Raw genomic sequence first — 22934 nt, 5'->3', positions numbered from 1 at the left:
ATTGGGTTTGTATAATGAGCAAAAACTTGTGTGAGACGATCTCATAGGTCGTATTTTGTGAGACATATATTTTATTTGGGTCATCCATGAAAAAATATTATTTTTTATGCTAAGAGTATTACTTTTTATTGTGAATATCGGTAGGGTTGACCCGTCTCACAGATAAAGATTCGTGAGACCGTCTCACAAGAGACATACTCTGTACAATGTTAAAGTGACCAACTCATTTACGTTTTTATTATAGTAAATAAATATTATTCGTCTCAATTATAAATATAAAATTTTCATAAGATTTTGAAATTTTTATTTTATTTTGGAATTTATATGAATATTGAATTGCACAGATAGCTGCCTTTTAAATTTGATTAAAAATATTATAGACTTTTTTTTTTTCAATATGTTATAAATGTACAAGTTCAATATTAAAAATATCATGTCTAATAGGTAGAACCAATTAACTTTCGGATATGAGTTTAGATTTAGACTGATCTGCATGTCCTACTGAACCTGACCCACAGTCATCTCATTACCAATTTAGCATAGCATTTAGAGTTGGGAATATTATGAGGTAATTAGCAGTACTCAATATAAGAAATCCACTTGTAGTTCAAGACAATGTCTTGAAGAATGAATCCAATTGCAGCTACATATGATTTTTTTATGTGAGGTTATACATTCGACAAACAAGAAAAATTAGATATGATCCATGCAGTATCATTGGATCAACACTTAGGATCAAATAAATCCTTATTAATTAAAACAGTAACAATTTGAAAGTTGGAATTAAATAAATTCAAGTAATATCGTCGAAAATAAAAATAAGTTTCCATTTCACCTAAATAATTCTTAAATTCAATTGATGATAAATACAACACTCTCGAAGGGGCTTTCTTAATCTATAGTATAGGGCAAAAACTTGTGAGACGGTCTCACGGGTCGTATTTTGTGAGACATGTCTCTTATTTGGGTCATCAATGAAAAAATATTACTTTTTAAGCTAATAGTATTACTTTTTATTGTGAATATCGTTATGGTTAACCCGTTTCACAAATAAAAATTCGTGAGACCGTCTCACAAGAAACCTACTGAACTATTATAAATATGGAAAATATTGATAAGACAATCAACCTGAAATATTAATACATGGATCATGTAAGTAATACATGGATCATATAAGTTGCATGTGGAAAAGCAAGTCCCAACAATGGGTTGCCAACTCATGGAGCTGCATTTTATAAAATTGCATAGGGTTTCTTTTAACCTATTGCTTTCAGGGTTTTTTTTAACCTATTGCATTCGAAATGGGTATTATAAATATGAAAATATTGATAAGACAATCAACCTGAAATACCTAACGAGTCCATTCCAAGTTGCCATTTTTTTTTTTTAAATCGTTTTGTCAAATTTCATGAGAGAGTATAGTTGATGTTATCCTAGTGCAACTTTAAATGAGAACATAACACGACAACACAACTGCAGAGGCATGTGGTTGCACTTTTTCCTATATAACTAATCTTATACCAGATTTGTGAAAAATATATTACTCTATTTCTCACATCTCAAAGCAACCGCCATTCCCCACTCTTGCTTTCCAGAGCTTCTCTCTCTTTACAAAAACAAACACATGATATTAAACTGCACTTTCCCTCATATCACCCAAACTGTGCAACCAGTAACAACCACACATTTTCAGATGGACCCGCCGCTTTTAAAGAGGAGATTTTCAAGAATAACAAAAAGAAATGACTTTTTTGCTAAGAAATTAAATTAGGGTTGAGACTTGTATTTTAAAATTATCGCTGGAAAACTTAGATTTTTGGGTCCAGAGGGTGGTGGATTCCCCTCCTTGGGTCCACCTAAGCGATAGGTGCCGGATCAACTTTTTTCACATTACCACGACCCACGTGACGTGATAGGAATTAGGACATATGTGCCAGAAGAATACCACATGTTTTGAAACAAACACAACGGTGCTGTGTTTGCACATTTTACAGCCGGAGATTTCTTGTTCATAATTTATTAACACGATGGTAGCAGCGGTAGAACGAAATCTCCTATTATAATATGGGTTGATACGTTCAAATAATAAGTGCACATCCCAATGATACCGACTCCCATAGGCCATATGTATCGTCAAACACAAAGGTGTGAGATGTTCAACTCTATCCTAATGCAGCTTTTAACTCAAAATAATACAATTTTGGACTAAATATACAACTCTTCTCCAACAATCTAACTCAAAACTCGATTTTAAAAAAATATTATAAGAATATTCCTTGTTATTTTATTTATAAAAATTATATTATTTTAAAAATTACTTAATTAAATATTATATTTATAATATTTTAATTTATATTATTATTTTATATAATTTCAAATATAAAATAATACTATTAATAATTAATAAAATATAAAATATATTATTATTATATTTCTTTCAGATAACGAAATATAAATTTTAAAATTTTTTATTAAAATAATTCAAATATTCACTTTCTATTTACCAATTTATTAATCAAATCAATCTTAGAATTATTTTTAAATCATTATCCCTATTTTAAAATTATTAACTTAATCATATAACTATCATCCATATTTAAACAAGAGTGGGGAAAAAAGGAGAAGATAACGCAGCTACAGTGCTGCACCAATTATGTTGTAGCACAGCTCCAATTTGAAAGAGCATTCGGTGCTGGGTTGGAGTGCCAAGCCTGCACTGTTTCGGCATTTAATGCCAAAATAGTGCAGGGTTGGATATGCCCTAAGGCCTTTGAGCCTGTCAAATGCAAATGCAAATGCAAATGCGCGATGTTTCAAATTCAAAGTCTATTAAACCTAAATTGATATGTGTAGAAGATCATCCTCTAATTAAAACTACTCACCAAACAAAATGTGAAGAAACAGATTCAACCCACTTGCCACTGGCATCCATTTTCATTTTGCGTGGAGAAAATGGATGCTTTAGTGTCTGCATATATCAAATGGAAAAATATGGGAGGGACAGAGACATCGGAGTACAGAAAACTCAGAAACTGACTTACGAATATACTTCATACAGAGATTATTATTCATCCAAAACGGTGGCATCTTTACATTTTGCGAAGTCATATGTTCCTTACAATTCACACTGCAGTATTCCAGCACACTGAAACATGAGTCCGAGAAAGGATCTACACCAGGTTATTTAGTGGAGATCTTGGCTCATTGATCAGCATTGATGCCAAAGATACGAACTTTGTGCATATGTGGGAACTTGGCAACCACGAGAATAAAAACTGCCAGTGTATTGAAGAAGATCATAGGGTATTGATAGTCGGTTGTATGCGAGGCTATCAAGTACCTGCCCAAAAAAAAACGAGGATGTGCGTGAATAGATATGACTACAGAGAATTTCTTTGATTTTATTAGTCAAGCCACAAAGAGCAAAGAAAATAGAAATAGAAGTTCCTGTATAATTAGTCAAAGAAAAGGGACAGGGATGTCGTAAATCTCAAATTAGAAAATGAAGTTCAAGTTGTATTACTTAAAACATCACACGATACAAGTACCGCCAACACAACAAGCAAAAAGGATGCCTTGCATAACAGCATGAATCAATTTGCAGGGAGGAGATCCATCATGCAATATTTATATGGTATTCTGCAAAAAGGTTGCAAAACTTAAAATAGCAAAATCAACGAATTTCAATATTTTAAAGTTAGTCATCCCATTTTTCATTCTCTGAATCCATAGATCAAATTTTATCCTTCTTGTTCAAGACTAAGCAAGCGCTTGCATTTAAATTTGGAAAATTTCAGGTTCATAACCTAATTTTGGTATCAAATTTGGTTAACACCAGCCATTCTTCCGATGGTGTGAACTACTTTCTGAGAAACACCTCCCACCGTAATAGCAGTAAACAGATGTAAAGAAACAGGTCTGAACTATTGATGTATAAATTTCCATACTAAAGGTTGAAGTTACAAAATTATAAAGACATTAAGCTTTCAAAGTCACATTTTTGCATTTTTTTCCACTAAGTTAAGCTTTTAAGTAGAATCATTCACATATTCCATGTATATACCATATTTAAGTTAAGCACCTTCATAGATAGCTGAATATCAAGTTTATATCCTCTAGACACCATATTCCAACATATACAACAAATTCTGAATCATTTCAAGCTTAAATCCATCCAGATACCAAATTCTAATCCAACCTACATCACAAACTTCGTATCATTCTACCGAACTCAAAACAACTAAGGAAAAATATGTTCACTCTCTCAATCCTAATCTCTTATGTGTCAGTAAAGAGTAAAGGTAAGATTGATAAATTTATGTCCCATGATAAAATGTAAGGTGACCGCATCATAGAATGATTATTCAACATAAAAAAGGCAAATTAAATCAACCAGAAACCAGTGCCTTTGTAAGACATGAAACATAACGAATCAGACCAAAATACAAGTGATAGCATCTAGAGAGCACTTACAGTACAACAGGTACGACCGTTAAAAACTTCCTATTACGGGTGAGCTGTTTCCCATTATCAATTTGCTCCCACCAAGTCAATCTATTGTAGATCCCCTGATCATCTGGAAATGGTGTTCCCTTCTTCCAGTGAAAGAAGTGATAGGTGACCTGAATGCAAGTCATACTCATAGTTACAAGAAGAAAGCAATTCAAAAGCATAGTGAGTAGTGACTAAAGAACATTTCCTAGAAAAAATGCACCATTTCTATTTAATTCACATACACTAGTATAAGCGAGATCTAAATTTTCATAATGAATATTCTATAGGCCTGCGTAAAAATGACAAGCACCACTAACAAAATATTATCGTATGATATTGGGAATGATGATAACTTGACGTAGGCTATTTTCATGCTTGATTTTTCCTTTATGATATTTAATCTAGCACGAAGACATCCAGCATCATACTCTGAAAGCTCAGACATCTTGCAAGGAAACGAACATTCATCCCTAACGTCAAAGAGATCATGGATTAGTGTAGACAAAGCATTCCACAGTTGATCGTGAATTTTAGAGGCAAACAGCAGAGAAGAAGTCTTCCATAAAGGCCAGAAAAGATGAGGCAGGTAACAGAAATTCAAAACCTTGTCTATTTCATCTCTTGGAATATGATGATTTGGGTAGAAAGTATGGAGCACTGAATGCAAAATATGAACAATAGGAAAACTTAAAGGACGTGCTGATACAAGATTCTTTTACTTTTTCGCTAAATTTATATTGCAAAGAATCAGAGTTTGGCACCTGGATTTGATCCTTGGAAGATTCAAATAATCCAATATATAAATAAAGTGAAATTTTGAAGTTCGAAATTCTTTTTTTCGGAAAATATGAACTTTAAATTCCGTTTTTTGTATCAGAGGAATTTATCTGTTCATTCACATATATCATGTTACAATTCATAGGATGGAAGAGTAAATGCAGTCACTTACTATGTGACTAGAAGCTCAAGAATTGTACTTTTGTTTAGGGCCAAGCTGAGTTAAATGGTCCAGCAGATATATTTTGGGTGGCACCTAATTTGTATGCTAGTATGCAGCCACATAATATAAGTGGGGTGGTCTGCAAAATTTATTGTATTGTTCTACAGTAGAAAGGAGGATTGTAAAGTTCAACAGTTGGCTAGGCACTGTCATCGATTGGAAAATTTCACAACTTAGTAAAAGTTATTTTTGACTTGCATGGTGCTTCCATGTTCGAATATGTCAATTGCCTGACTTATTAAAATCCACTACCTTTTAAGTCTAAAGGTTGGACTTTGGAGTATTGCCTTTATTCCCCCAAAGAACATTGTTTTTCTCTCTAATCGCCCAAAGAACGTTTGAAGATTACTTCCTATATTCTACTTTCTGAGCAGGATGAGAATATCATTTAGAAGAAAAACGTATGCGAATACTGTTAATAAAAAGAAAAATTTGTGTGAAGCCCCCCTAAGATCCTTGATTGAATAAGACCACAGAATTCCAGAAGATAACATAAATGATCATGGATAACTATGTCACACAATTAAGTGATGTGACACTGTATTTAAACTGTTTAAGAGTAAACTGCTAAACTTTTCATAAACATGAATACATAGATATGTATGTCATCGTAGAATATGATAATAAAGGGCGCCAATTCTTCGCAAAATATTCACATTCATCAAGTCATACATTACACCAACTTAAATCAATCCTCGAGATGTAAAAACTTAAAAAAAAGATCAAATAATAAAATCTAAACAGCACGAAACAGACACAGCCATAAATTCATCATCTCATAAATGATTCCAGAAGATAATACACAAACAATTAGCAAAGCCTTAACAACCAAAATCAGCATCCATCTACTCCCTAACAGCGCAACCAATCAATTGCGAGAGATTTAAAAACATGCATCCGCAAACAGATACGATTAAACCATCCACATTTAAAAAAAATGAAATCAGGAAACGTACGACGAAATGGGAGAGATGAACAGTTGTCCATGCCATGCCCGGAGAACACCCGAACACCGAGAGCACGACCAGCCATGAGAAGAATAATATGAGGATGTAGATGGTCCACACACCGGGATACATGAACCACTCCGTATTCCGATTCAGATCCGTCGGCGGTGCTGCCTGCACATACAAATTCGCCATATCGGTTGATCTCAGAAAAATCTTCCACCTACAAAACTGCTTATAATGGTTATATAGTTTGATTCCTAAACGAAAAAGCAATCGAAAAACAATCACTCTGTTGCGTTGCGTGGGTATAAAAACGGGTAAAAGAGGCTTCGTTCGACGAGCAATTTCATCCTACAACGGGCGTTCTACACCCCGTGAATCGAAACAATCCATTTCGTGTGCGGCCCCATAAAATGTATGCACCCCACACAAAATGAGAGGTTCGGATCGGAACACGTGTTCATCTATTAATTTAATTTTGCACTTTATTTTTCGTATTTTTTAAAATATTTTTTCGCATAGTTCCTTTTTGAAAAGTCAAACCCGCCCCTTTAATTTTAACTTTCACCACACCATTCCCACGAGAAAGGTGCATCGAGGAGATGTTGGATCATGTGGGTTTTAAATGCAATAATGGAAATGTGTACATTCGGGTAGAAGTTCGGTTGCAGAGGCATATGGATCAAACCGTTGCACTGAAAAGATGTATAGGAGTTTGGAAGCAAAAAAAAAGGGTGGGAAAGAGTACAGAGATGTTAGAACGAAACTTTGATACAAGTTGTGAATGATGATGACACGAACTTATGCACTGATGAGGCTGTGTGCATCTCAGAGAGAAATGCCCAAGTAAGGACACCAAAAATCTGGCTTGCGGAGTTTGGATCCAAGTCCAACCATCATTTGGATAATATTGTCAGAATTTGAGGATCGGCTACATACTGCTTCTAAGAGGAGGAGAATAGAGAACTATTATGGAGCAGTGATCCACTGAAAATTCGTGGCCTTCCCAACTTTGATGAGAAATTGAAAATGGTTGATCCAACCTATGAAAGTGAGAGAATTAAGGTAATTGAGCCCAACATCAAAGCCTCTGCAAAAGGACACAATTTCTTATATTACACCAAAGAGACTAGAAGAGCCTGCAAAAACCGTGAAGAAGGTTAAACATGGGACTAAACGAATGCCCAAAGACCCCAGATGATCCAAGATTGTCTTGCACAGTTGAGGGAACTAATTCGAGAAGGAACGTTCAGTACGTTACACTGTTAGATTAAACCACATTATAATTTTTAATGACACAAACAACATCCTTACAATTCAATGAAGTTCAATTTACATGTTTTGTGACGTTAATGATTATTGGTTAATGTGACTGATGAACATCGATCGTTTGTTAGAACAAACTATATAGCACTTGAACTCCAAGCTGAGCGCCACAAAACATGCTGAAACTCTGAAACCCATTGGAAAGACTGAGGTAAATTTGTGTTTCTCTTGATTATGTAAAATTATTTTTTATGGACATCAAGCTATCGTCAGTTTTCATATGGAGTAAATAAGGCAATTTTAATGATTTTGGCTGCAGAGTGGAACTGTCCTTAGAGAGATCACTCGAGTAATGTTGGTGGAGTAACATGGGCATGTGAAGTTGGTGATCAAATTATGGTTTGTCCTTTCTTAATCGAAGACCTTAGCACGCTTGGCCTAATGCGCATAGAGGTGAGAAAGCAATGACAAAAACATATGTCCACAGTTACACATGCCAAAAGTTCTGTACTTATTTTATTTGACACCCATCCTGCTAAAAATAGTGACTTCACTAAACTTTTGAACATTTTCAATTCATGTATTGGTGTCTGTCACAGATTCTCTGTGAAAAACAAAGTTTCTTTCTGGAAATATAGCCATTACTCGAAGTTTTTGGCTCGATTATCATAAAGGGAACAATGGAAGTTCATGAAACTATGATATGGACTCACTTTATAATGGAATCAAGTGAACATTCAAGAAAACAAAAACTTCTAGAAATTTCATACAAAATTAGCTATCTTTGACAGAAATTTTATTTGTCACCCAGAGAAACCTTCTTTTTACAAGGCATGAAATATTTTCATCCCTTGTTTGGCTTTTACAAATGACTGGCCAAAATGTTGCCAATACAAACGAAGATTTTGGTAATAATATCAGTTTTGGTGCTCGTATATATCTTTGTGTTGTTTCAATGTCTGTCAACTTAGCTCGACACTCTTTATGCCTTGCTGTTGTGGCAACTTCTTGGAGTATCGTAGTTGTCAATCCAGTGTTCAATCACGAGCCTACAAAAAAATATCAAGAAGAAAATATTGAAGTAGATTGCCAGCCGGTACCTCAGTTTCTATGATTGATCAATGCAAGTTCTTATCATCCAATGTTGTGGGTTCAATGCAGCAATTCTTTTCTTTTACTTGATGAAGATGTTCAAATTGTTTGATAAGCAACAACATTTATAATTTTTTGCTAGGATTTTGTGTGGTGGATTATGCTGCATTGATTGGAACATTATCCGGATCGGAGATCCATCTATGCTTCTTGGTGTAGTCTATCCAAAGCTCTTTCATATATATACGCACTCAACACAGTAATGATCGAATATGAAATTCCTAATTCCTATGATATTATTTTACTTGTATTATAAAATATTGTTATTATTTATTAATTGATTAATATTATTCAATATTATCTGATCATGAAATTGATTGTATAATACAAATATCAAAAAAAACTTTTGTGAGAATGTTTCACGAGTCAATTTTGCGAGACATATCTCCTATTTAGGTCGTTTTCGAAAAAATATTATTTTTATGCCAAAAATAGTACTTATTATTGTAAATATGAACAATATTGACCCATATACTTATTAAATATATATAAGCGGTATTATTAAAATTATAAGCATAATATGATGTTTAAAATTGTTGTAATAAGATGTTAAAAAATAAATAGTTGAGATATAGATTTTATTTTTCTAAGAACTCAAATTTGAAAAAGATTCGGAAGGGTGGTATCCATTGTCAAATCTGTAGTTTCCAAGAATAAGCAACGTAATTAACGGAAAAAATCCGAGCCGTTGGATCGACCCTGCAGGCAGTGCCCGCAGGGGTAGGGTCGACCGAACCGTAATTAACGGTGGATGATAAAGCTGACATTTTTAACGGTAGATGATGGTCTAACAAAGGTCTCGCTAGAACGTGGGATTTCAAAACCTGATGTCGCAGGTTCAAATCCTATTTAACGTGATTTTTTTCGTAGATCAAATTAGATTGAAATCGATTCAATCACTGTAATTCAAATTTGACCTCCTGTGAATTAAAGAAAGGAAGATGTCAATCAAAAAAATGTTAATAAATGAAAGATTCAATTGATCACTGCGTCTATATTATAAATATAGAATTACGAATAATCCACTCAAATTAATGGAATTAGACCTAACACATTCTAAATAGAAAATTAAAAGAAAACGTCATTATCCCTATCTTACCGCATCAATAATTACGTGTTCTTTAATTCTTTCATATAAATTTCAATAAAATGATATTACATCACGTGGGTCCAGTTAATAGCAAATAATAATTTTATATATATATATATATATTCTATTTTATTAAAGTTGAGTGCATGATAATAACCACTTAAGGACACCAATTTTTTTTTTCAATTTTACTCTTATATGACACTAATATTACACTTTTGTTTTTTTCTAAAAATTCAAATATCAATTTAAGTCATTAATAATTTGTCAAATTTCATTTTAGTTCATGTAAAAAATACTATACACACGTGAAATGCAAAATAATTAGTATATATTAATAAGCAGCCATCAGTTGTCAGGTGATTGATTCCTAGGTTTTCAACTTTCTCCCGATTCAACACCCCTTTCCATTGATATCTAGGGTTTTGGTTTCATAACATAATTCGATTGATTCGTCGGCCCCTTTGATCCTTCTCTAATTTTTACATATCGTTTTGTATAACATTGAATTATTAAATGAGATGGCAAGGATAGTCGGAGGGGAAGTAAATCTGAACTCTTCGTCGTGTTCGCTGCAAGTGAATATCTTCGGATGCCTATTCCAATTTGGATCTAGCATTGATTCGTTTTCCGTTGCTTGCGAAGCTTTTTCCGATCCTCTGCTTTTCTAACCCAAGTTTGATTGTACAGTTTAATTTTGCTTTTTCTGCTTATTTTATTATTTTTTCTTATAAATTTTTTGGAGATGGATTGTGTGAATAATGATCGTCAAACGCATAAATTGGATAAGAAAACGAAGACTGAGGCTGTAGATTTTGATGTTGTTGAAATATCCCCGGACAGGCGGTATCTTCGGGTATTGTCATCGTACTGATTTTTATTTGTTTAATTTATTTCTTAATTTTTGATTAATTTGTTTAATTTCTGAATCTCTTGCGCTGGTTTATAATTTCTTATTGATTAGTTTAGGTAGGCGCTACTGTTTCTAAAATGGATTGAGGTTCTAGCTTTTTGCCTCTTATTTTATTTCACCGTCTGATTCATATCAAGTTCAAGAAGATCGCACTTCTGTTTACTGCATTTGTTGATAATCTCGTCTTCCCTTTATACAGCAAACTTCAGGGACACCAGAATAATTGTTTTGATGTAGCAGTGTATGTGGTTATATTATTTCTTAATGATACGAGCAATGCAGATCAATCTCCATAGTTTGTTATTGATTAGTTTCATATTTGGGTTATTCCCTTTCTGCATCTATGATTTGTTAAGCCTATTCTCCATTGAGGTTGCATAAGCCTTAAGGGTGTACTAATTGCAAGTGGGCCTGTGTCGGTGGAAGAAAGTGTGTGCAACTCAGTTGACTGTGCCTTGTACTATGAATACATACCAGTGATTTCTGCTTTCTATTTGTTTGTTTATTTTTTTAATTTGCTAAATCTATTTACTTCAGTTGTTTTATTACCTTTCTCTTTTTCTTCCTCCAGTATAATGAAATCCTGGGGAGGGGAGCATTCAAGAATGTGTATGCTTCCTCGACTTTCTTTTAAATTTTGTTCTACTTATAATGTTTGTTTGTTGTCACTTTTGTAAATTTATATGCCAGATTAAAAGCTATCTGCCTGCCAAATTTTTCCTTTTTTTTCCTTTTTTTCCCCAGTTACAAGGGGTTTGATGAAATTGAGGGCGTGGAAGTTGCATGGAGCCAAGTGACTATTGAGGACGCGCTGCAGTCCCCCGAACATCTGGAGAGGCTGTATTCTGAGGTTCATCTGTTAAGAACACTGAAACATGAAAATGTTATCAGGTCATATGCCTCTTGGGTGGATGATGAGAAGAAAACCATTAACCTTATCACTGAGTTATTCACTTCGGGAAGTTTGAGGCAGTGAGTTTTGTTATATTATTTCACTTGGCTTTCAGTTTTTATGTCTTATTGTTTTATTATATATTTTTATTTATTTCTGTTGAAATATGTTTAGTAGCGTGCTTCGATCTTGTTTAGGTACCGTGAGAAGCACAAGAGTGTCAATATAAAGGCCATCAAGAACTGGGCCAGGCAGATCCTTCGTGGGCTACACTATCTTCATACTCACAATCCGCCTGTTATACACAGGGATTTAAAATGTGATAACATTTTTGTTAACGGAAATCATGGACAAGTTAAAATTGGAGATCTTGGATTGGCTACAATAATGCAACAACCCACTGCCAGAAGTGTGATTGGTAGTTGTTTGGCTTACTTGTAAGAATGTATCCTCATTTCATTTACCATCATCCTCATAGTGTTATTGGCACTTCAAATTTTCCTACAGGTACACCTGAATTTATGGCACCAGAGCTGTATGAAGAGGAATACAATGAGCTAGTGGACATTTATTCTTTTGGGATGTGCATGTTAGAGTTGATTACATGTGAATATCCATACAGCGAATGCAAAAATCAGGCACAGATATTCATGAAGGTTACTTCTGTAAGTTTACTTTTACTTTGTTGTACTGTGTTAAAATGATCCTTTATGCAGTTAAATGGGTTAACTGCATCTGATGACGTGATTATTCCTACTGTTTAAAATTGTAGGGCATAAAGCCTGCTGCCCTGGGAAAAGTAAAGGATCCTGAAGTGAAAAGGTTCATTGAAAAATGTTTGGCTCCAGCTCCTCAGAGGTTAAGTGCTGCTGAGCTCTTAAAAGGATCGTTCCTTTCATCTGAAGATCACAAGGATTTCAATTGTGCTCCTCCACAGCTTTCTGATGTTATGTCCAAATCAATGAACTCAGTAAGATCTGATTCTCTTGTGACGGACATGGACACATCTTACAAAACGCTTTCAGGTAGCACTTTTGCAGGAAGCACTGTTGGAACATGTGTCTCAACTCTTGAACTTCAGAGATGGAATGAGAGGAATGAATTTACCTTAAAAGGGGAGAACTGTGATGATAATTCAGTTTCTTTAAACTTGAGAATTGCAGACTGTTCTGGTACGTAAATGTAACATCACAAATATCTCTTATTAAAACCATTCCTGGTTTGATTTGGCCCACTTGAAAACTTGTTTAACATTCAGAACATCTGTAACAGGTTGGGTGAGGAATGTTCACTTCGTATTTTATCATAATGCTGATACAGCACTTTCACTTGCTGCGGAGATGGTTGAACAGCTTGATTTGTGGAAAGATGATGTTGCTTTGATAGCTGAGTTGATCGACACTTTAGTTTCAAAACTTATAACCAATTGGAGTACACCATCTGGAAGTTTGGACGGGGGGGAGAATTCTATCAACGACTCTGCTACACTTTACAATAACCAAATTGCTGCCTGTGATGCTAGACAACATTGTTCAAACATCATTCTTGCTAAAGAAGCTAGTGAGCACAACATATCTTCACAGTTCATGGAATTGAATAGCAACACTAGAGAATCAACTGGAGCATTGTCCCAACGCACCTTACCAAATTCTGTTATCGAGCATGTGGAAGATTTGGGATCGGCTGACTATATTGTTGTGGATAAACACAGAAATAGCATCAGGGAGTCCTTGATGAGTGAAAGTATAAAATATTCGGGGACATCTTTTGCAGGTTCTTGGAACACGGCATCTAGTGAAATGGATTTCAGAGTTTCTTCTCTTTCTCTGGTGGACAAAGAAAACAATATGTGCCATGATCTGAAGGTGGAGCTTGACGCCATCAATTTGCATTATCAGCAGCGTTGCTCCGAACTTCTGAAGATGAAAGAGGAGGCAATTGAAAACGCCAAAAAGAAATGGATGCTGAAGAAAATATCAGCTGTTTAAGGCGAGAGTCGTTTTTGGGTTGAAATGCTTCTCATTTTCTTCCATGCATCATAGTTTTGTTTGCTTCTCATCGACTTGATTAGGTCGAATAGTTGATAAAATATGTGCACAAGTTACTTCTTTGATTGGATTAGATGAACCTTGGTTTGCTCGTGGTGACTGGTGTTACACAAATTATTATTTTTTAATTGAATTGATTGCTAAAGCTTGACTTTGGTTGCCAGTTGGAACAAGTTTTCCCTACTAATATTCTTAGCCGTCACAAAAAAGGTTTGTATTTGCGTTGGGAAAAAATTTACTGACTACGATTTTTGATGCAACGGCAACGTTTTTTGTTCCGGTTAAGAGTCGATGTTATTATGAAGTGCAAGAAAGGTAATTGTTGAGGAAATTGCTTTTAAGACTTTTGAGTTACTGTTTTTTCCTCGTTAGATTTTTTGTATACTGTTCTAGTCGGAAACAAAAGCCATGGCGACAACAATCAGCAAATACAACATTGGCTCTCTTCCTTTATTGTCACTTTGACAAATGGCACTAGATTTATTTTTCATTTCGTTAAGAAATATCTCGTTTTAAGAGATATCTTGTTGGATTGAAACAGCTGTACAAACGTCACGATTCAATTATTTTATCGAATATGATCAATTGTTACATCTCAACAATCTTCTTCTTAATAATTATACTCTTCGCAATCAATAATAATCGAACTCGTTACCTCGACTATGATATTAATTGTTCGTATCGTGCGCTTGTCGATTATTAAAAATTATGGTTGATGGTAACTGTGCAATTCAAATCTTTTAAACTGTATAGCAGTTGATCCAAATATTAATTAGTTGAGATTTCATTTTCAAAAGACAAACTTTATATAGAATTATTTTTAAAAAATTTAAAATTTGTAATGCCTCTCTCATGTGCCCCTGAAAACAAAAACACGATTAGTTTAAAAATAATAATAACAACACGATTTTTTGTACTCTTGTTCAACAATTACCACCGGTGGAATAAATATAGAGCTTTTAAAACACCAAATTTTTTTTTTTCATTTTTTTTATCTTGATAAAAGCATATCGAGTGCAGAATTTTATTATTAATTCCATCTACAAAATATTCTAAAAAAAATATGATTCTTGAAACAGATGGTCGAGCAAAAAAATATAACAAACTGTAAAATTTAATAATACATTATTATATTGATTAATAACTTAATCTTATTACTCGTGTCATGAAATCAATTATATTTGATACTTGTAATAGACAATATTATAGAAAGCAGATAGTTGATGAGAATTAAACATCATATTTTCATTTATTTCAAAAATAAAATAATTATTATATCTTTACACTTTCATAATTTTATTTTCGGTAACTAAAATGGTTTTAATAAATAATATAAATCGAAATATTCTAATAAAATGTTCACTCAAAATTTTTAAAAAATAATTACAACAGTTATCAACAAGAGTATATAATAATCAAGCAATTGCTTGAACATATGCACTTGTATGGCAATATTTTCAAAAAGAAAAAAGACAAATATAAAAAATATGTATATAAAAACATATGATAATTGAGTAATTACTTGAATATTATATATCTGCTTTGATATATTTAAAAGCTCTTCCAGGATAAATTTGCCCATTTTAAACATACCAACTCAAAGTGGATTAGGCAGGAGTGCCAAAAACACTACCATTCAAGTGCAAATGCTCTATTTTTAGTCCACAGATCTTTTTAATGGATATTTGTAAAAGAATAAATGGGCATTTGATTTGGGACAGATGGAATAGGGATTAATAAGACACAAAAACTTGTGTGAGACGATCTCACGAGTCATATTTTATGAGGCGGATACCTTATTTGGATCATCCATAAAAAAATATTTTTTTATACTAAGAGTATTACTTTTTATTGTGAATATTGGTAGGGTTGATCCGTCTCACATATAAAGATTCGTGAAACCGTCTCACAAAAGACCTACTCATTAATAAGATGCTAAAGTGTGTTATTATCCACTGTAGATCCAATTGTCATAACTAGCTCAAACCTATCAGGTTCACGCTTGACCCGCATGGGAAAAAAATTAAAAAAATTCAGCCAATGATGCATTGACAACTACGCTAGTTTACAAGTCATTTTAACCATCTATACAATGTACTGCATAAAAGTTGAGTTGAACTTCTGTTAGCACAGACATTCTCAGAAAAAGAATTTAAATAGAAACTGATTTAAGAGGGTCTGCTGCTTAATTAGCTGTTATCATAATGTTACCACATCCACTCGTCGATCATAACTTAAAAGATATAGTTTGGCAGTGACAATTTCTAATTCATGTTCTGTTGTGTATATGTCGTCATAAACCAGAAGGGAAAACACATTCAACCGATATAAACTTAAGCTCGAGAATGGCTGAACTCTTACAGAATCAGAGAAACACGAGGATGGTTATAAAATGAGATGGACGAACAATAATTGTTTCAATAACACATTAATGAGCTTGCAATTGCGACATAAACCAGAATATAAGATCGGCGCCGTTGAAAGAATCCTCTTATGATGTCAACATAGATACATGCATCAATTGGTAAGACATTCATTCACAAATCCCGAACTTTGAACATGCTTTTTATGCAACGAACATGGAACATATGCAAAAGAACCAACAACGAATAGGGCATCATCAAGATGAGATGATCTTTTGACGGGCAAGAAGACAATCATGCTGTACACTTTATATGGAGACATCAAGAACTTTACCACAGACTACCAGTTCTCTTTGACAATTTTCAACTTTTCTAGAATGATTTTTCCTTCCTTGTACTTCTGAGTTTCCTCATAAGCTTTCTCGTATTTCCACCCCAATTCCTCGTGACAGTCCGAGCAAAAGACATCCGCCACTGTATGAAGGCCGGTCATCAGCCGCCTATCTTCTTTAGGGCCCAGAGAAATGTTCATAGCGTGGGAGAACAGAAATGCTCGACCGTTTCTTCCCTGTCATGAGTACCATCAATACATGTAAGGACCGACATCTGACTAAATTTTCTTGCTATTAAAATCTAAAACAGAAGTGATCTATAAAAATGCAACATAAAATCCCAAAATCTAGCTTACCGCCACTCCTTGTTATTATTCGCTCAGCTGCTGCACTAAAATAGAATTACCGCAGCACAAGTGACAAAATGAATTGAGAAGTTTATCATATGATAAAGAATCCCTATTGAATTTTCCGAAAATTTATATGACATGAGTTCACTCCCAGTCCAAAAGCCAAAAAAACATCTATCAAGAAAGTTGAAAGAAATTTAGTAGCGAAAAAAAGCAGAGGAAAACTAGCTGAAACATCACCTGAAATGCTTTAGAGATTACATCATCATGAAGGGCAATATGATTTCTACAATTGCAGCAACTGTACAACCTCGGACCAGTCATTTCAGCCATTTGATTCTCAAAATTCACACCACGATTCAATAACAGCTGCTACAAATCAAGATCCTGTAATTTGAGATCGAACTCATCGATCCTTTCCTGGTAATTCCAAAGTCATTTGAAAACATGGATAGGATAGAGACTTCACCTTAATTTCTATTTCGTCTCCTGAGAAAGTCAATTTATGCTATCTTCTTTTATCCCACCAATTATTATCTGTTTACAACAATTTCAAAAAAGGATATAAACAGGAGAGAAGAAAGAAGACAATGAAAAATGAATAAAAACCCACAAAATCGTCATTGTAAAGAATTCAGTTCTGAAATCATATCGTAAAGGATGGAAATAATATGAGACCAAGCAGGCTTTCAACAGCAAAAAAAAAAAAAAAAAAAAAGCCACAAAAAGAACCCAAAAAATAAATAAAACCCATCACAATCACTGACCCATTACCAGAAAGTAGATGAAAAATTCAAGAATCTAGGCGTCCTTTGTGCGGAAATTGAAGAAAACCTTAGTGCGCAGACTAACCTGATCATCGTGCCACTTGCAAAAAGACTGGAGTGAATTAATTACAGAGGGTTTAGCAATATGGCAAAACGACAGAGTTTTATGTGTCGGGATATTGGGTGTCGAGTTTGAAAATTAGATAGATGGAAGAAGAATGATCAAGAAACCTTTCTACTCCGGGATTCCATGTTAGTCTAAATAATTGCGTGTCGCAAGAGAACACCAGAGTTGAAGTGCAAATCAAGCTTGATTGCAAATAAAAAAATTAGAAAAAAAGGGTACACAATATATAGAATTAAATTCCTCCCCCAAAATAATATAATGGCACTTACTTTGGATTTTAACATTGTCGGATATTTTCAGTAAATTGGTGGGAAAACAAATATGTATAAACTTGGTTGCAACTTGCACAATTTTAAGGATTGAAAGTTGAGTTGATGAACGTAATGGACACGAAACTAAAGCTGCACATAGCAACAGGTACCGAACCAGTGCTATTGGTACGTTGACTATGCCCCTTAAATGTTTGTGGTTCTCCTTGCAATTATCCAGCCTCGATGAAATTTAGCAACTAATACTTTGATTAATATTTAAATTCAAGGAAAGTTACACGAATAAAACCAAATAAAGCAGCTTGTAATCCAATTCTTTTAGGAAGTGACTAGATTGTTGATTCCATAGGTTAAAGCTTCAAAGCAGCTCTCGCCATAGACCTATAAACCCGCTCATATGGACAAACACGCAACCGGGAATTCCCGATTCTTTTAGAGAGTTCGTCGTCTCTCAAACCACGCCGCTGTACAGGAAGTGCCTTCCGACTCTCAAATCTGTCGGGTGCTATTGCCACTGCCTGAACTCGCCATTGTTTGCTACGGTCGTCCTAAAACATTTTACTGTGCATTAAACTCGGTTAACCTTAGAATGAGCAGATTTATCAAATATAAATTATTGGAATACAAAAAAAAAAATTCTACACAAGCCAATTTTCAAATCGCTGGAGATTAATTAAAAGATATGGGTTTGTACAAAATTTGTGCCACAATCGATCCTTCCGTCCAATTTTGAATAGGAAAAATATAACAGCACAATTTCCAAAAGAAAACGTGAAAAAAATGACACAAATTTTAAGAACTGGATGAGAGTATATTAATCACGGAAGACGGGATAAAAACTTAAAAGCCAGATTTGAGAAGTACCTTATAAAGAACATTTTTAAGAGATGGCTCGAACTCAAAAAGGTGAAGTTGCCACTGTTCAAGAAAATAAAAAAGAGGTGAAGTTCGAGTTGAATTCAGAAATAGCAAAGGAGATTATGCAAGCGCAATCGAAAGAGAATATTGTTAATAATTTTTAAAAAAACATGACCATCATCATTTCTTAAAGCATCATAAAAATCCTAAGAGAAGACGCTTTTGTAGAGCTGATGCATGAAACATAAGATTCCAAGGTTATAGTAGCTAGACTACAAATTTTTTTTGAATATAAGATAAGCCAAAAAACCACGAACAAAAGTTCTATAATGGATAGATTAGTTAGAGTAAAGAACAAAAATGCACGCACAATGTATTATGTAATAAAACAATGTTTTGAGACAGGACACTGAAATACCATAGAGCAAGTTCTTTCAAGATTCAAGAAATGATAATGACGTAAAAATTTCAGTACCAGGTTTCTCAGATAAAGTTTCTTCATTTCAAATATTTTTAAAAGACGACTAGGAAGTGTCCACCACTTGTATTTCGAGACACATTTTGAATATGAGCTCCTCTAAGATGTACAAACATGGACATACAACAATCAACAAAACATTATTAATGAAGAATAGGGTGATGGGTATGAAGCTGAATATCTTGCTGTTTGCCTGCTCTTGACAAAGCTACAAATGAAAAAATATTTACATTGTCCCAGATTTGACCAAAGCACTTACTGGACAAAATCTATCCAGGACCATAATTTCTCCGCTAGGATCAATATTCGCTGCGAGACATTCCATCACAATTGATCGAGCAGGTAACCACGATCATGCACGACTGCGGATGCTCTGATTTAAAAAAAATCTTAGAATAAGTTTAAACTTGAAACCATAAGTTCATAAGCCACTTTAATGTGGTTCAGCCAGGACGTAAGTGAAACATTTTCAGGTATGAAGTTAACCGATATAAAAAACATTAATATCTATTTAGCATCGAATTCACGAGAAATTAGTTGAAAAGGAGAAATAACAGCAATATCCAAATCAACACGAGAAAGCTTACATTCAAGAACTCACTCCCAGCTAGATCCATTGCACGATCAAAGGTTGCATTTTCCTTTTCAGCTGATTGATCAGGATCAATCCAATCCAAATTTAATTTTTCAACCCGTGAAGACAAGTGTGTACTATTCACATATCTTGGAGTCTGGTCTGTATCATACTGATTGATTCCATTGCCAATGGCATCAATTGCCTACCAACATTAGAAAAAACATACATGAGTAGTACCACTGCTATGCTAAATAACTCAAAATTATACAAGGAAACAATAAGAAATATCAAGGCAAAGCCAGAAAAATGACATTTTTGATCGTGAAGGTCTTGAGCTAAAAGCAATGACGCAGGTTATTCCTGTTGGATAGTTTCTCATACTAAAAAAAATGATTCTAACCATAAAAACTAGAGGAGAAATTTAATTTCCACCAATATATGCCAAGCTTGAGCAGTAGATCCTTTTACAATCATAGCAGCATAATCACATCAAAAAGATAAATTTATGTTAATTATCTTTGATATAGCTATCCTTGACGTTGGAGAGCTAGTTGATTATGTTTGGAATATATTGTCATTTCTTGACATTAGTGCCTATATCTAAAGAAATATTATATTTCTTGAGTTAGGGGATCCTTTATTTAGTTAATCCCGGTATTTTAGACACTCATTAGGAAAACAGTTGTGGAAAAATTTGCAAGTCTTCAAGGAAATGACAGGGAAAAAGTTATATTCCAACGATATTCCTTGAACGACATCAAGTCCAAGATTCGAAGCACTCATCAAGACACCATAACTGTGACTTGGAATTATCTTTATATACTTTTGGATCAGATGGACCAATTCTACGAAATAAACTGGTATTGTGATACAAAGGCAGAGAAATGCAAAAAGGTTTTTGAAAAGGTGATAACTTCTGATTTCCACGAGAGATCGACCACGGCTGTGATTGAAGTCTGGGGCTTATTGCTAGGATTGGAGGTCTTTCCATCCATCCAGGAGGACACTTCAGAAGCGAGAATTGGAGGAAAGCAGGAATAATGTTATTCTTTGCTCTTCAAACCTGGAACCCCCAACACAAACAGGAGAAGGATTCGGATAGTCAAGTACTTGAAAAGGGTACAATATGGATGAGCTAAAATCAAATGAAACAATGGAACTATTTTTGCAATAAACTTCGACATACTTATAATTCAAGCTGGGAAATCTTTGAAAAGTAAGAGATAAAAGAGATGAAGTGATATCTTGGATTTCAGAACAAATTCGAGAACAATTTAGAATAATTTAGATCTTCTATAGAGATCAAGAATTTGACAAGTCAACTGCGCGACAGCAATAATAAAAGACTGGTTCTTCTTATATGACCAACAAATTTATATCAATCCCAATAGAATATCTAAATGATAATAATAGAACAGGTTCATAAATATAAAAGGTTAACTACCTCCATGAAGCTTTTATAAACTGCGAGAAACAATCGTTGCACGTCCGGGTGATCTTCGTCAACATGAAGCTCCTTGGCAATTATCTCCTTCCCAAAATGCTACATATTAAAGCAACTTTAAATCCTCCAACAGGCTGCGCTATTTTGGTGCAATTTGGCGCAGGGGAGATCGCTTGTGTCAAATTTGGAGCCGTGTCTGTTTTTGTTTTTAATTTTTTAAATATATATTTATTATAAATATTTATATTAAAAATTATAAATATTATAAAATAATAGTATAATATTTATTTTATTATTTTAATAACTAAATATTTAATCATAAAAATTTTTAAAAAATAATTGTTGATTTTTAAAATATTTATTTATTTATGTTAATTATTAATATTTAAAAACTAATTTAATTTAATGATTTTTAATTAATATAATTTAATATAAATAAAAAAATTAATATAACAATACAATTTATAATTAAATTGAAAAAAATAATTGAAATGCAATTGTAACTTGAAATACATAATTTAAATATAAATATAAATATAAAGATAAGAAAGAAAAATATATTTAAAAAATAAACAAATTAGAAAAATATTATTATTTAAATTTATTAATAATAAAACATTAGTTATAATTTAAATATATTAAATAAAATATAATAATTAATACATGTAAAGTAAACGAAATATTTCGAGAATATTTTTCTACGTAAGATCAGGAGTAAATGGGTTGGAGATGTAGGTTGTATTTATGACAAAATCGCAAATGTAAAATTTACCCAAGAATAGATTTCGTAGATTTCGTTGTTGAAAATATCTTGGCAGCAAATCCGTCGTTCAAACACATCGCCTACGAATCTAGACTCTTCAAAAAAATATTTATTTCGCGGTTCGCGGCTGTATCAGATAAGTTAACCTGAGAATCACGCGTACGGACGACTTGAGCATCTGAAAACTTGTTGGTGAGGCGAATAATGAAGCAACCGAAGGCTTCGTCACCAGTGGAAGCTTCCATTGTGGGTACCCAGTCGTTTCACGGCGGCGGTGGACATTAGAAAGTAGAAACAGAGGAACACGGAATGGAGTTGGAGAACTGAAGAGGCGGAATGGCTTGAAGAGCAATGTTGTTGTAAATACTTGGAGCATTTGGGTAACCCTCTGTAGAAAATGAAACGATGATACTATCTTTTCCTTCTTTTTAAATATTTATTGTTATTATTTTAAATATTATATTTATAATTATTGGGAGATGACTCATCGGGCGATCTAAATTTAAATGTAAATAATTATAATTAAAGTGATTCTGATCATTCATGTTAAAAGTATAATACTGATTTTCTTTGGGAAATCACACTGTCGTATTTTTTTTAAGAAATAACTTTTATTTTCAAACAATGCTGCAAGTTGATATTTTTAAAAACTTTCTTTTACCAAGATGTTCTACTTCGTCCGTATATCTTTTGAAAAACGTAAAAACTCATGTGAGACGATTTCACGGGTCGTAATTTGTGAGACGGATATCTTATTTGAGTTATCAATGAAAAATTATTGCTTTTTATGCTAAAAGTATT

The 22934-nt window shown here is 33.6% G+C and overlaps 3 protein-coding genes and 1 pseudogene across 8 annotated transcripts; 1 reads left to right on the top strand and 3 right to left on the bottom strand.

Moving 5' to 3' along the window:
- Positions 1–2891: 2891 nt before the first annotated feature.
- LOC142533599 (uncharacterized) lies at positions 2892–6760 on the bottom strand. Its single transcript, XM_075640425.1, has 3 exons — positions 6451–6760; positions 4474–4622; positions 2892–3340 (listed from the first exon to the last, which is right to left on the bottom strand). Exons 1-3 carry the CDS (start codon positions 6634–6636, stop codon positions 3202–3204), a joined length of 474 nt encoding a protein of 157 aa, XP_075496540.1. The 5' UTR covers positions 6637–6760; the 3' UTR covers positions 2892–3201.
- A 3540-nt stretch (positions 6761–10300) lies between these two features.
- Positions 10301–13936, top strand: LOC142532641 (putative serine/threonine-protein kinase WNK10). Of its 2 annotated transcripts, XM_075638977.1 has the most exons (7): positions 10301–10808; positions 11437–11474; positions 11610–11837; positions 11955–12175; positions 12265–12422; positions 12530–12929; positions 13030–13936. In XM_075638977.1, exons 1-7 carry the CDS (start codon positions 10698–10700, stop codon positions 13743–13745), a joined length of 1872 nt encoding a protein of 623 aa, XP_075495092.1. In that variant the 5' UTR covers positions 10301–10697; the 3' UTR covers positions 13746–13936. The 2 variants fall into 2 exon arrangements, with proteins under 2 accessions (XP_075495092.1, XP_075495093.1); XM_075638978.1 differs by lacking the exon at positions 11437–11474.
- Positions 13937–16144: 2208 nt separating this feature from the next.
- Positions 16145–17996, bottom strand: LOC142533045 (protein yippee-like At4g27745). Of its 5 annotated transcripts, none has more exons than XM_075639637.1 (4): positions 17625–17996; positions 17320–17387; positions 17091–17237; positions 16145–16736 (listed from the first exon to the last, which is right to left on the bottom strand). In XM_075639637.1, exons 3-4 carry the CDS (start codon positions 17181–17183, stop codon positions 16509–16511), a joined length of 321 nt encoding a protein of 106 aa, XP_075495752.1. In that variant the 5' UTR covers positions 17184–17237; positions 17320–17387; positions 17625–17996; the 3' UTR covers positions 16145–16508. The 5 variants fall into 5 exon arrangements, with proteins under 5 accessions (XP_075495752.1, XP_075495754.1, XP_075495751.1 ...); XM_075639639.1 differs by having other exon boundaries at positions 17091–17219; XM_075639636.1 differs by having other exon boundaries at positions 17703–17996.
- A 146-nt stretch (positions 17997–18142) lies between these two features.
- LOC142532459 (uncharacterized) lies at positions 18143–22378 on the bottom strand (annotated as a pseudogene).
- Between the last annotated feature and the right edge of the window lie 556 nt (positions 22379–22934).

This window comes from Primulina tabacum, chromosome 18 (assembly GCF_025594145.1).
Source record: "Primulina tabacum isolate GXHZ01 chromosome 18, ASM2559414v2, whole genome shotgun sequence".
Classification (NCBI taxonomy): Eukaryota; Viridiplantae; Streptophyta; class Magnoliopsida; order Lamiales; family Gesneriaceae; genus Primulina; species Primulina tabacum.
Note: the sequence above shows the minus strand (reverse complement) of the source record. Positions and strands in the feature narration are given on the sequence as shown.

Bases quoted from the DNA above. Each gene is read 5' to 3' on its own strand.
- LOC142533045 (XM_075639637.1), bottom strand. From the start codon at position 17,183: ATGGCTGAAATGACTGGTCCGAGGTTGTACAGTTGCTGCAATTGTAGA. The intron at 16,737-17,090 runs GTGATGTTTCAG...TACTCATGACAG, and splicing joins TAATCTCTAAAGCATTTCAG to GGAAGAAACGGTCGAGCATT.
- LOC142533599 (XM_075640425.1), bottom strand. From the start codon at position 6,636: ATGGCGAATTTGTATGTGCAGGCAGCACCGCCGACGGATCTGAATCGG. The intron at 4,623-6,450 runs GTACGTTTCCTG...ACTTGCATTCAG, and splicing joins TTCATCTCTCCCATTTCGTC to GTCACCTATCACTTCTTTCA. The intron at 3,341-4,473 runs GTAAGTGCTCTC...TTTTTTGGGCAG, and splicing joins ACGGTCGTACCTGTTGTACT to GTACTTGATAGCCTCGCATA.
- LOC142532641 (XM_075638977.1), top strand. From the start codon at position 10,698: ATGGATTGTGTGAATAATGATCGTCAAACGCATAAATTGGATAAGAAA. The intron at 10,809-11,436 runs GTATTGTCATCG...TTCTTCCTCCAG, and splicing joins CGGACAGGCGGTATCTTCGG to TATAATGAAATCCTGGGGAG. The intron at 12,423-12,529 runs GTAAGTTTACTT...TTAAAATTGTAG, and splicing joins TATTCATGAAGGTTACTTCT to GGCATAAAGCCTGCTGCCCT.